General features: G+C 34.8%; 2 protein-coding genes across 2 annotated transcripts; one reads left to right on the top strand and one right to left on the bottom strand.

The window, feature by feature from the left end:
• Positions 1-4,494: 4,494 nt before the first annotated feature.
• Positions 4,495-4,926, top strand: LOC21403494 (auxin-responsive protein SAUR23). The gene has a single exon (XM_010113510.1). The coding sequence runs from the start codon at positions 4,495-4,497 to the stop codon at positions 4,924-4,926; it is 432 nt and encodes a 143-aa protein (XP_010111812.1).
• A 5,031-nt stretch (positions 4,927-9,957) lies between these two features.
• LOC21403495 (ABC transporter F family member 1) lies at positions 9,958-14,265 on the bottom strand. Its single transcript, XM_010113511.2, has 6 exons — positions 14,039-14,265; positions 13,712-13,940; positions 13,313-13,386; positions 12,998-13,208; positions 12,681-12,915; positions 9,958-11,272 (listed from the first exon to the last, which is right to left on the bottom strand). The coding sequence occupies exons 2-6, from the start codon at positions 13,925-13,927 to the stop codon at positions 10,215-10,217; spliced, it is 1,794 nt and encodes a 597-aa protein (XP_010111813.1). The 5' UTR covers positions 13,928-13,940; positions 14,039-14,265; the 3' UTR covers positions 9,958-10,214.
• Between the last annotated feature and the right edge of the window lie 219 nt (positions 14,266-14,484).

A 14,484-nucleotide genomic window follows, 5' to 3' on the forward strand; every position in this document is an offset into this window, starting at 1 on the left:
CCCCAAAAAAAAGGTGCAGCCAAATTACACTATTGACAAGAAACAGTGTTTTGGCTATATATGCACTAATGCGTACGTGGATAAATATTTATTTTATCTACCTGACTATAAGAAAGGGATATAATGCATAAAATAAAAATGAAAATGCTGATTCTAGTATAGCAATGCTACTTTTAGGTACAAGTTTTCTAATATTACTATAGGGCATTTTCTGTGGTCCTCCAACACAGGCTCTCATTATAACCGGTTAACATAATTCTCTTATATGGAATCATATAATAGTTACTATTTTGATAATCATAAGTCATTTTTAAGCATATGACAATAAATGACTGTCATGTACTGTTAAAGAAAATGTTCATACATGACCAGATGTACCTATCAAAAAGAGAACACGACAGATGTAATCCTTAACGACAAGATTATTTATGTTTAGAAAAGATAGTTAGTTACGATGAAATGGTTGATATTAATAGTAAAAAAGACAAATGTACATATTATGATTTATATACATATTATGATTTATATAAAAAAAAGGACAATCGTTTATTGATGTGATTTTTAATATTTATGTAATTAATTATAACATGTGTATATGGCAGTCGTTTATTAACATATACTTATAAATAATAATTAGTTTTTAAAATAATAACAGTTACGACTCAATACATAAGAAACTTATATACTAATTCTTCAGCCGCTTACAATAGCACATGTGAGTCAAGTCTTCTAGTTTCAAACTGAGAGACTGTAAACAAGTCCTTATTGTAGAGTAAAATTTTTTTTTTCCTTTAAAGTTTCTCTTTCATTTTCATCCCAAAGTTTGGCAAAGTGCACTATTATGTGGGCAACTTCATAATCAGTTGTGACTAGTTTCATAAATGTCCTTCATGATAATCCAAAATGGCCGAGCACTCATTATAATAGACTATTATAGCTATAGAGATCATTATTAGATAGGGGTCTAACTCTAAACTAATCAACCAATCATTTTTGTCAGAAGCGCTTTTTGTCGGTAGTTTGGAAAGAAAAGTATATATATGACACTGGGAGAAGTGTACCGTGGACATATATGAGGGGCCATCCATCTAATCAGTGGATGTATTTGGTATATGAAGTTAAATACATGGAGACACGATTAATAATCTCAAGTTTTGGACAGCTATTTGCATGGGTGTTTGCAGGGCCTATTGTCTGTTCTTTGGGGGAAAATTTTTAGTAAACCAAGCCGAAAAGGAGGGGGGGCCTTTCTAGTTCTGCCAAGTGGAATCACCAATGAGCTTTCTTGAATGAACGAATTTCTGGGTTGAAAAGATGTTTGTCTTGTTTGGATATGCTGAAAATATCTAGTAATGGTACCTTGGTGCAAAATATGAAAGATGTGATGTGGTCGTGTGGGAACTCAAAACAAGGACTTCCCTTTGGATTTTTGCGATAATTTCTTCAAACAATAAATTATTAGACCGCGTTCATTATCCGAAATGGAAGGCTACTGATGTTAGACTGAAGACATTATATCTTGAATATCCGAAATGTATATATCTTCGATAAAAGTAGTGTATAGTACGAGTGAAAACCATGCTTTGGATTAAGCTTAATTACGCAATATAATGTAGTATTGCTACGGTTAGTATCTTACAACAAACAGTACTCACATACTACGTACGTACAATACAAGTAGTGTACAGTACTACTGCTAGCTAGAACTTTTTTAATCTGTAGTAGTTTTTAATATTTATATACAATACAAACCCATGCTTTGGCTCATTACTAATTTAAACTTTGATGGCCTCTGAAGTTTTAACTTTCGTGAGGCAAGCAGTAATTGTTCACTTGTTGTGTTAAAGAGTAGCTAGAGTTTTGTAATTTGGAAGGCCAATAATAATGGAGATCCAGCGACAACAAGTAGGTACATTGATTAACAGTGACAATGTTACGCATGTTTGATTGATACAAATCAAATGAAAAAAAAAAAAACTCTAGATATATAAATATATATTATTAAAAATACGTAGTTTAACATTTAATTCGAAACACAAAATTCAAATGTGACAAATTTAAGAGATTTCAGGTGCCTAATCAATGCACTCTCATAGCCTCAATAATATCCTTATCAAATCCAATTACTTTTAGAGAGAGGAATTAATCTTAATAACGTTCGTTCAATATTTATCATTTTGTATTTTAAGTTCATGATTTCCATCTTGTGGAAACGATACATGTTATGATTCAGTGATCCAGATAACATAGTGACCAATATGCCCACATCTCAGGAACTTTATCAGATAAAGCTATAATTATTACTTGGTATACATTTTCTCTCGAAATATCTTGTTACTATACATCATGTGACAGCTATTTGTGATCGAGCATATATGAATTTTCCAAGTACTCTTCGCACTTTTTCTCGCTTTTTCATCCTCAACTACATCTAAAGCTCTAAGTGTCATTTTGATGTACGTAATTAGGTCATGTATAAACGAGCATATATGAATTTTCCATGTGCAACAGGTATTAATATGGACCATCCTTTGAGTTTGACTCGAATAATTTTCTTTTTTTACAGATTAATTATGACGTGATCGAGCATATTGGGGGGAGAGCCGCCGACTGCCAAACCCACAAAATTAGCTGAATCAATATATATATATATATATATATATAACTTTATATAACGTAGTGACACTAATCCTCATGATCATTAGTTACCTAATGCGTCTATCTATACAAAACATGTAATATATATGTACATGATATGTCCATTGACGGTGATGGGTTTTTGCAAATTGCCACGACCTTGTCCTGTATAAACTGTTCAGTGAAAAGTCCTTGTCTACTTCTTAGTTTAACGACATTAATATTATACGAAGATTCATCTGAGTACCCCTTTTTAGCCAATAAAAAAAAAAAAACCAACCTCATATGTACATAAGTACCGTATAAATATATATATATATATATATATATATATATTTGTGTGTGTGTATGTGGGTATATGCTATGTGCGGTACCACTATTCAACTATACATACATAATGTTCAACAGAGTAAAAACGTGAAAATGAAGAAATTATTAGCATACTCCAGCCAGCTGCGCCAAAAAAAAAAAAAAAATGTCAGAGATCTGAATATATAAATTAAAGCAAGCACTTCGCACCATCTCGACGATTAAACATTGGATAATTATACAGGTCCACCGAGTGGAGAAGTGGCATATCCACAGATTTATTATCTTCCGAAAACAGAAAGTGACACATCGAGCATCAAGTGGTTGGAGGTATGAAAAACGCAAACACGTAACCCCATATGATATGATATTTATATATGAAATACATATATACATATATATATATATATAGCTTTGCTAGTCAGTCATACATAAAAGTCGCACATGATCATAAATTAATGCACATTCAGGTACAACAGCTACGTACGTATATATATTGTACATACAAAACTTTATAATAAGCCGTGTGCTATAATATTCTATAGCCTCTCTATATAGCTATGTTAAACCAAAACCAACATGCATTTGTGACTTTCCTGTAATGCACACAGCTTAACAGAAAACCACTTATAGTTACAAATGTTAATCTCTATTAAGGAATTAGAATATTATATCAAATTCATGGGCCTAACTATATTGCTAGATACCAAACTCCTAATCATATATATTGCGGTAATAATTATATTCAGATAGGAAGCAGATATGACAAAGCCCTGGAGGGAGAAGAGACTTTTTGTATGCGTAAATAAGTCGCAACCTAGTAATCACCCACTCGCATGCACTGGTCTCCTATAATTTAAGCGCTCCCTCTACAATCATCTTCACCATGTCGTTTCCTCTCTCTTTGTAATTTAGCTTAATTTCAAACGTGACCTCTGAAGATTATGAACTGGGTCTTCGCTTTGTCCCTACAACTCAAAATGCAATAAATCTGCACCTAAACTTATTATAAGTTGCGATTTTGATATTTCAATTAGTAAAATGTTAATTTTTAACTGTTTTAAGCACATGTATGAGTCACGTGATTAGTTAGTAAAAGGTAACATAGGAGAGCCATGGTGATGCAGGAATTGTGGGTGACACATAAGGTTAAACCAACAAATAATTTGTAGTTTTTTAAACGTTTTGAAAATTTTTAACATGATTAAAATTAACCATTAAAAATTTGACGTTGTAATGACAAAAGTACTAAAATTGCAACTTATTATAAGCTCAAGGGAAAGTTTTGTGTCATTTTAAGTTGTGAGGTATAAAGTGAAACAATTACTACTATTTAGGGGCCAAATTCAAAATTTAACCTTCTAATTTCTTTGACATTGTAGTAGTAAAATCGCAGCTGTCCAAACTTATCTCAGTACCCATCGCTTATATGTTCACCTATATATATGGCGAGCTAACATTCCCAAAAGTGTGTGCACAATTACACATTATCAAACACTTGTCAAAATTAATTAGAAACCAAACTAGCTAGCTAGCGACACACTAATTATGGCCAAGTTCCGAGGTGCTTCTTCTTCTTCTTCTTCTAGTGGCAAGAAAAAGATCAACAGCATAGCCGAGAAGCTGCAAAGGAGTCTCTACTTGGTTAAGCCAAGACCATCTTCATCAAACGACACAAATGCAGTCCCTCAAGACGTCAAAGAAGGGCACTTCGCGGTGATCGCCGTCAAAGGAGATGAGCCAAAGAGATTTGTGGTCCCTTTGAGCTGTTTGGCGCACCCAACTTTTCTGAGGCTGTTAGAGCAAGCAGCCGAGGAGTATGGCTTCGATCGCGAGGGTGCTTTGAACATTCCTTGTCGGCCATGTGAGCTCGAGAAGATATTGGCAGAGCAATGGCCCCAAACGACATCCGATGAATCGTCGTCGTCCTTCAAGTGGGGTTCTTGTAAAACCCATGGTGCAGAGCTACTAGTCAAATAATATTATATTTTGAACGTAGCTATTCAATTGATTCGGTGTTTAATTGTGACACTGTTGTGTTCATTTCTATGGTGTAGTTTTTTGAGGTACTAGGTTTTGTCTCTAAATAACTTGCCTTTAGTTTTTGGCTAACTGGCTGTTCATTTTTTAGCCGTATTGATACTGATCAATATATTTAATATTTGCGTACGTTTCTATGCATTTCAAACGGCTTAATTGTTATAATGACTAGCCTATATATGTTATTGTTTCCAATTGATGTGGTTGGTCGTGTAATTAGTATGAAGTGGATATATTAGTACATTACTTGTCGCCGGTTATTTTCTTAATTAGTTTATTTCGAAAAGTTATATCCAAAACTTCTTTTTTTCCTTGTCTTTAAAATAAATTTAACAATGGCAATCCGGATCTAGACGACAATACATATAGGACCTATTAATTTAAATTTTTGATAGATGTCTAAGAGAACTGGTGTCTTGCATCGATAGGCTGAATTATTGGAATTTAAATCACGAGAGCCTTTACGGTGCACCCTGTACTTCTGCTCCGCCGGTGGAACATTATTTTTACAACCACTTGATTGTAAACTGATGGTAAAAGATGGTGCGTATTCATATTGTCTTTTTTAATTCGCATGTTGACTCTTTTTTTCAAGGGTCTTGGTAGTCCTTGAAATAACTTTTAAAAATAATAGACACTCCCTTAACAAAATATAATTACGTCAAACCCCGACTTTTTAAAAAATTACATAGACGCCTCCACTGATAGTTGACCGTGAAAGTTAGAAAAAGTTTGACCGTTAAATTTTTCTAAAATGTCAAAAACACCCATTTGCATTAGAAAAATATTTTTAGCTATGTATAACCTCAGAAATTGTGCCTTTACCCTTCTTTAGCATTAAAAAAGAGTTTAGTTATTACACAATTGTAATTATAATTTTCACTTCAATAAAAAAGAAAATATTTTTCATCTTTTTCTTCAAAATTCTTTGTTTTAGTAATGTTTCCTATCCACAAAAGTAGCAAATCAATTAGAGATGCAACAATAGGTCGGGCCCGTTGGTCGGCCCAGGCACATCCTGACACAGTGACGAGTCGGGCCGGCACGGCTTGTCACTGTTCAAGACACAGCCCAGCTCATAAATATTGGTGGGCTGGGCTGGGCCAACATATATCAGTCCATGAGCCGGTCCGGCACGGTCTGTGAAAAATCATGGGCCAAGCCGGGCTTGGGCCAGGATAGGCCAGCCCGTCTAGGCCCATGATGGGCCGGCCCAACCCGGCCCGTCTAGGCCCATAATGGGCCAGCCCATTCCAGCCCATCTAGGCCTATAAATATCTTCAGTTTTTTTCTTTTTTTTAGTAATTTTGTCAACATCTTATTTATAATTATCCTGATTGTACTTTTTTTTCCTTACCAAGGCTTTGTCCTACTGGGTTTTCCTTATAAAGGTTTTTATTTAATGAGGTAATCGTAAATAAAATATTCCTTTTCATATTTCCATTAACTATTCAAACTTATATATTTGTCAACTTGTTTAAAAATTAAAATTAAAAATTAAAAATTGCATACTTAGATGGGCTGACCCATCTAAACTCCTGATGGGTCAAGATGGGCATTGAGTGGGCCAACCCATTCAATGCCTATGGCACGGCCCATCCTGGCTCGCGGCACGGCCCAGCCTGACCCACATAAAATTAGCCCGTGGTGTAGGCTGGACTAAGGTCATTTTTATACAGGCTGGCCCAGCCCGCGTAAGCCTAAAAAGAACGGGACAGGCCAGGTAAAGCCGGCCTGTTCTTGCATCTCTAAAATCAATCAAATTCTATCACATCATTTAAAAAATTGAAATATCTTTTAACTAATTTTTTCTTCTGCAAAGTCATTTAGATCATTCCTATATATAATTGGGGCCCAAAATAGATTTGCCGTGTTAGAGGAAGGGACGACGCAGATTTTAACCGTCCCCCAGTAACAAATCAAATTAATTTGCTGTGTTAAAGAAAGTGATTTCTGCAATATGTCTAAGTGTACCATCTCATGTTTTGTTTCTCGTTAAATCTCCAGTGGTGTCGGCCAAAATAAAATTACATTTTGTCCCATATCAATTATAATGTAAACAAAAGGAGCCCACTTTATTGATGGGTACTTTCATGGAAACAATTATTTTAAAGGCAGATAAATCATGTATGTGTGTGTGTGTGTGTGTGTGTGTGTGTGTGTGTATATGTATATGTATTTTGTACATACGTATTTTTAGAAAAGGATTGCGTGTGTGGATTTTTTTCCTAGTTAAAAAACAAAGATTAGTGGTGTCTTCAAACTCCCACTCAGAGACGAGGAGAATCAAACTCTAATACTGTGTTTAAAATTGTTCTTGTTTTTATTTTTCACGTTTTTTATGCAAGAAAAAATGAAAGATTTTAAAACAGCGTTTGACAAAATTAAAGATAAAAAATAGAAATAAAAATGATTTTTAGGTTTAAAATAGGAGAGAAATGAAAAAAAAAAAATTTATTTTCGTTTTCTCCTCTCTCGAGTAGAGAGAGAGACATTAATGGATTTTTTTATATTGAAAACAATCTCTTGATAAAACTACTAAATGTATTTTATAAAATGATTTCTGTCTAATATTAAAAACGTTTTTATTTCTATTTTTATACAAAAAATAAAATTATTTTAGAACGAGCTCCAAACGTGACCTAAATAATATGACGCAAATAATAAGAGAGAGAACTATAATAAGTTACTCTTACTGCCGTGCCACTGCCACCGGTAGTCGGCGTGTGATATACTTGCGTTTTGATAATAAGATATATTTAAAGCAAGGCTGGCGATATTTCATCAAATTTAATTTAACTGAAAAAAAAAGATTTTTTTAAAAGAAAAAAAAAAGAAGAAATTGTAGGCTAAACAAGACTTTCTCATTTTTTTTTTTTAAATAACATTTTTACAGTTAAAAATTAATGGAGCTCATAGGTGTTAATTTAGGACTAATTAGGAGTAGGAATCGTGCTGTATAGTATTTTGTTCTTGTGAATTCGCTAGTTTACGTTGCCTTGCATTGTAATTGTCAGGTGAAGAGATGAGTGGGAAGCATGTTGATCATGATTTGAATATTCATGGTTTGTTACAGTGTTTTCTCTCACAAAAAATATACTTAAATTAAAAATAATTCTAATCTCATGATTTTAATCTATGAACCAAACATATCATAATCATGCATTTTTTTCTCCTTTTTTTTTTTTACAATAAGCAAAAAAAAAAAAAAAAAAAGAAAAAGGAGGTCTTACAGGCTAAATCATGCCCTAAGCAGTGTTACAGTACTTTACAATTGGGTCCATTTGTTTCTTTTCTCAGTTAGAATATACCATATACGACAGCAAGACTCAAATGAGACTTACGTACTATAAATCTTTTCTTTTTCTTTTATTAGTAGACCTATGTACTATACTATCAACTATTTAATATTTATGATATTTGGTATGAGGTTTCGTTTATAGTTCATGATTTATTATAATATTTTTTTTCATAAAAAATATACATAAATTGATAATGGTTTTAAATCATAGTTTTAAATTTATGAACTAAATGTGCATTTACTGTTTGAGTAACAAAGGAAATATACGTGTGTGTGTGTGTGTGTGTCATTCTAAATACTAAGACTTGTTGACTTCTTGGACTAGAAAGCAAGTTATTTAGCAGTGTTTACATCAAATTAAGCGTTCGGAATTCTTTGGGAGAAGCTAAATCCATATGGTTTTTCTTTCTGTTAAAAGTCATATCACTCATTTGGCTTCTCTGAAACATAAAGAGCTTTCAAAAAAATACGATTAAACTTATTTTGATAGTTTAAGTAGAAACTATTTTTAGATATGTAGTTTAAGTTTTATTTTAAATAATAAATAACATGAAATCTCATTTATTATCTTTTAAATCTATATTAGAGACGCCAACTCTAATCTAACTTTAAATTATCATTTTTTTATTGACATAGTTATTCATATAAATCACCACATTATCTAATAATAAAAGTGCATGTCATAAAAAGATGACAACTCAAAGTTGGTATAAAACCTTATGCCAAATAATTAAAATTGCTATCCCTAGCAAAAGGTTGCCAAAAGAAGCGTCCATTGTCATAGCACAAGAGAGGAGGCCAGATAATTATGATCTTATTAGTAACACAAACTGGTTCTTTTCAGGCAATCTATTTTCTAACGTTCGCTTTTCTTACTGCTCTCCTCAAAAGATGATTGGCACACAAATTATCTAATGTTCGTATTTTCTTATGAGTCTCTTCAAAAGATGATTGCACACAAATTACTCATCGGGACTACAATGGTAATCACATAATCGGGTCCCGGACTCTGCCAGTACAACAACGCACATTGCTTTACGTCAACATTGTCCTGCCCACTTCTTTAAAACCGTAATTTTATTTGGAGTAATGCCAGAGACTAATTTCAATCTCAACACCAAATAATGTGACGTGATTTACTCTTTTTAATAGTGCATATAATCTCATCAATTAATATGACAATGTTTTAAATAGGAAGAAAGAAGAAAATAGATCAATACTTGAGATGAATTAAAATTAATAGGTCAATAATTTACATAAATTAATAAATAGGTTAAATTACTGTTTTCGTCCATAATTTGTCTGGTTATGAACTATAACTTCACAAATTATTGTCCATAACTTGTCTGACTATGAACCATAACTTGATAAATTTATCTATAACTTATCTGACTATGAACCATAACTTGACAAGTTATGACTTATTAATTTCTATAACTAAAAATTGACCTATATACTTTCATAAACTTTTCATATTGACATATTTTTTACTATTTCCCTTTTAAATATTCATTAGTACACAAAAATAAAACTTCAAATTAGTCCTAGTATTATTCCTTTCTTTTTTCTGTATCACCTTAAATAAATAGAATAGAATAGACGGTAATTTGATATAATAATTTATGCTCTCAAGTACAACATATCGTTCAACAGATGCAAAAAACTCCAAGTCGGTGTCTAAAAGTAAACTTTGGTTAATAACCAAGAAAGATAGAAATATTATCTAAATGATTAAAATAAAAAATACCACCTATTAATAGAGCATAGAATAGCTGCTCTGCTCATACAGGGGGCTTGAAACAATAAACAAGCCATTGATAACCCATTTGGCTTTCGTCATGATCCATAACTAGAAGACTGCCTAAGAAGAGCACCGAAAACAGAGCCCAAAGCCAATCTTTACAAATAGTAAAACACTATCAGCGACTCAATCAGATAAACCAGCCTTTTGCTTCAGGTGCTCCTTGAAGTCCATAATGTCACCCTCCCATCGGGTCACAGCCTGATTTTCACACACCCAAATCTCCTCGGCGACCTGGTTAATGAGCCTGAAATCGTGGCTAACGAGAACCAAACCACCATCCCACTCGTTCAATGCCTCGGCTAGCGAGTCAATTGTCTCAATATCCAAGTGGTTCGTTGGCTCATCCAGGAGGAGCAAATGGGGCTGCCTATATGCTAGCCAAGCAAAGACTACTCGGCTCCTTTGCCCATCTGACAAATTCTTCATCGGCATCACCTGCGCTTTGCCTGACAGACCAAACTTACCAATTGCAGCCCGCATTTTTTCTTCCTCGTTCCCTGGATACTCTTTTATCATATACTGCAGGGCAGGCATTTCCAAGTCAAGCTTCTCAGCCAAGTGCTGATGGAACTGAGCAATCCTAAGATGATTATGCCGTCGGACCATGCCATCAAGAGGAACTAAATCCCCTGTCATCAGCTTCAGCAGCGTACTCTTTCCAGCTCCATTGGGTCCGACCAGGGCAATTCGCGAGTCCAAATCCACTCCAAAATCGAGGTTTTTATAGATAAGATTATCAGGTGTGTAACCAAATGTTACTTCAACAAACTGAAGCACAGGAGGAGGGAGCTTGCCCACATCCACAAAACGGAAGACCAAAACCTTGTCCCTCACAACCTTCTCAGTAAGGCCACCACGCTCCATTTTCGCCAGAGTTTTCTCTTTGCTTTGTGCTTGGCGAGCCAGTTTTGCTGAACCGTGCCCAAACCTGGCTATATATTCCTTCATTGAAGCAATCTGTTCCTGCTCCCACTTGTACTGTTTCATCTGGTTCTCTTCCAGCTCAGAACGGGTCTGAACGTATTGATCATAGTTGCCAGTATAAATCTTCAGTTTCTTGTTTTGCATGTGGATGATGTTTGTGCAGACACCATTCAGAAAGTCCTGGGAGTGGGATATCACAACCAGAATGCGGTCAAAGTTCTTCAGAGTCTCCTCTAACCACACGCAAGCTTCAAGGTCTGCAACCAAGAAAATTAAGTACATAAATACCAAATTCAAATGCATGCCAAATAAACAAAGGACAGTAAGAAACAAACGCCTTGAGACAAGAAATCATTAAATACCAAAAAAGGAGCAACCAAAGATTTCTAAAATTATATATTACCTTACACTGCAAAAAAATAATAATAGTTGCCCAACTGAAGTGTACCTAAACCACCCCACCCCAAAATAAAAATAAAACTAATAGTCATAAATCAATTACTGATGGAAGAATAAAAAAGGACATGGTGATACAGCATTAAAAAACCTACTTACCTTCAGATATGCTATAACAAAAACAACTTAAAATAATAAAGCAATGAAGTTACTGATCAAGACAAAACATCAACTTTTTGTTCATGGAGTTTGGCCAAAAAGAGAAGGACGAGATCAAAATTGCTAGTTCACATTTAAAACTTTGTACTACTGACATAGTTTCTATATTTTTAACAAATGGAGTACTCTTGTCTCTCTTAGAAAGACCCTGTAATTAACCAAATTTAACAAGAGGCAGCGAACCAATGTTAAAAAAATATCAAGAAGATGAAGGACAGATGCCCCCACAACCAAAATGCTAAATTTTCCACATAGTATCCAGCCCATTTGTTTTCAAGCAATAATAGAGGTCCTAATAGTCTCAAACTTTATTGTGCTATACAGAGCATAGATTTAATACCCCAGGAACAAAGAGCCAATTAGATAGGAGTGGGGTGTTCGCAGTCGGTTTGGGCGGTTTTTTTGTAGAAACCATCAACCAAACTAAAAAAAAAAATTTCTTTTGGGCAGTTTGATATTTTTGACAAAAACCAAATTGAACCAAATCACTTATAAACAGTTTGGGCGGTTTAAGCTTAACACTAAAAAAGTTTTCAATAATTCATAAGAATTATAAAATCATTAATCAATAAAAATAAAAATAAGATTTAAGTTTACAATATAAATCAAAAATAACAAATGTCTAACAGTTCACCATTTAAAGTTTTAATACAAACCAATAAAAATATGATAGGGTGTATTTCATATGTGTAGAACCTTTATTATGACCAATAAAAATTAAAATAAATATTAAAAACATTTAAAAATTAAAAAATTATATACGTATAATTTTGGGCTGATTATTGGGCATTTTGGGCAGTTTGGAGAGTCCAATCTAGAAACCAAACAGCCCAAAAAAATTAGATTAAAAAATCGACCAAACCGCCCAATAATCCAAAAAATAATTAGCGATTTGGTTTGGTTTGGTTTGGATTTGGTGGTTTTCGCGGTTTGGCGGATTTTTTGAACACTCCTACAATTAGAAACCTCAATAAAAAATATTATTAGCAAGACATACATAATTCATTTTTTTCACAAGTGAAGCAAGTTGTGTACGTAGGCATTGCTTACCAAGATGATTAGTTGGCTCATCAAGCAAAAGAATGGTTGGTTTGATGAACAAAGCCCTGGCTAAGGCAATCCTCATTCTCCAGCCACCTGAAAAATCTCGAGTTTTCTTTGCCTGCATATGCTTGTTAAATCCAAGACCGTACAATATTTCAGCTGCACGTTTCTCAGCTGTAGATGCATCCATGGCATCCAGACGTTCATAAACACGTTCCAGCTGTTCTCCACCACCATCATCCTGAATCCAAAAGTAACATGAAATTCATAACAAATATCAACTCAAATGCCAAAAGCTCAAAGAACCCAGTTGTTCAACATACCTGTGCTGCCAAGAATTCAGCTTCTTTCTCCAATCTTAACCTCTCCTCATCACAACTAATTACAGCCTCAAGTGCAGACATGTCAGAAGCTTCAATTTCTCGGGTGAGGTGATAAATATCCATGTGTTCTGGAATTGGAAGCTCTCGACACCCTATGGCAGTTAGTAGTGTAGACTTCCCACACCCATTCAATCCAAGCAAACCATAACGCCTGAAAAACAAAAACAAAACAAAACAAAAAACAAAAAACATTTAATATACAATAAACGCAGCCATGAATGAAACATTACCAAAACTAAGCTTCTTTTGACTAACCTGCCATAATTGAGCTCCAGTTCAGTATCCACTATAAGATCATGTCCGTGAAATGTGACAGACAGGGACTCTATCTGCAGTTTATAAAAGGTCGAGTTTATTCTTCATCAACATTCGTTCAATGACGAAAATGGTAAAACAACTACAACATATCATTCACCAAACTCTCATATACAAGTTATTTAGGTTATAACGTACAAAGCCTTACACACCACATAAGAATTGATAAATATTTGAATTTTTGAAAAAGTGTATCCATAATTTCAGGAGAATACTAACCTAAATCAATAATTAGTAGCCCAAAACGAGCACAAAAATTGATAACAGAAATTGATCCTAATACAAATTAAATCAATAGCAGCGTATACCAAACCCTAATCAGAGTAATTCGGTACTTACTCGAATATCTCTGGAAAGAGGATGCGAACAGAGCACGCCAGTGCAAGTCCGATCCGAAATCTGAAGCTCCCCAACTCCATCGGCAAGCTTATCGGCTCCATTTTGCGACTCGGCCGCCGCCTTTGACGAAGCCGCCGCCGCCACCTTACCTCCTCTCTTCGCCGCCGCGGCAGCCTTCTTCTGCGCCGCCTTCTTCTTACTCGCGTCCGACACCATCCTTTATCTTAACCTGTTCCCAACCAAAAAGATCAGAGCCACAAATCAGAACGATCGAAAAGCGGAAACACTCAAAACCCTAGGAGGATTCAAATCAGAAGAGGAACCTACCGAGATTGCGTGATGCGATCTGTGGTCGGCGATCGATCGGCAACGAGCGCTGGGAAACGAGCAGAGGAAGATCTAGGGTTTGTCGAGTCTGTTACGGCTTTGTGTGGTTGAAGAGTCAAATGGAGTTCAAAGGGAAACCCAGCGGACGAGAGAGTTGGAGGTTTAGAGGAAGAACAAACGAGGGGTGTGAGGGAGAATTTATAGGGAAGAGTGGGTTCCACGTGTTCCGGTGGGAGTGCTTGTTCGGAACTAGGGCACCTGTTACTCTTCCAATTTTTTTTAGAAAAAGAAAAAAAAAAAAAAAAGAATTAAATGAAGGGCACTTGTTACTTGCGTATTTAATCACAACTTTTTTCATCCCTCGGATTCTCGTTTGGAAAAGGATCTTGTTAGGTCGGTCGGTGTCTTTTTTATAGTGGGCCGAAAGTCTTCACTAGATTGGGCTA

The sequence above is a fragment of the Morus notabilis genome, unplaced genomic scaffold, assembly GCF_000414095.1.
Source record: "Morus notabilis unplaced genomic scaffold, ASM41409v2 Scaffold888, whole genome shotgun sequence".
Taxonomy (NCBI): Eukaryota; Viridiplantae; Streptophyta; class Magnoliopsida; order Rosales; family Moraceae; genus Morus; species Morus notabilis.

Bases quoted from the DNA above. Each gene is read 5' to 3' on its own strand.
- LOC21403495 (XM_010113511.2), bottom strand. From the start codon at position 13,927: ATGGTGTCGGACGCGAGTAAGAAGAAGGCGGCGCAGAAGAAGGCTGCC. The intron at 13,387-13,711 runs GTAAGTACCGAA...TATAAACTGCAG, and splicing joins CTCTTTCCAGAGATATTCGA to ATAGAGTCCCTGTCTGTCAC. The intron at 12,916-12,997 runs GTATGTTGAACA...TTTTGGATTCAG, and splicing joins CTGAATTCTTGGCAGCACAG to GATGATGGTGGTGGAGAACA.
- LOC21403494 (XM_010113510.1), top strand. From the start codon at position 4,495: ATGGCCAAGTTCCGAGGTGCTTCTTCTTCTTCTTCTTCTAGTGGCAAG.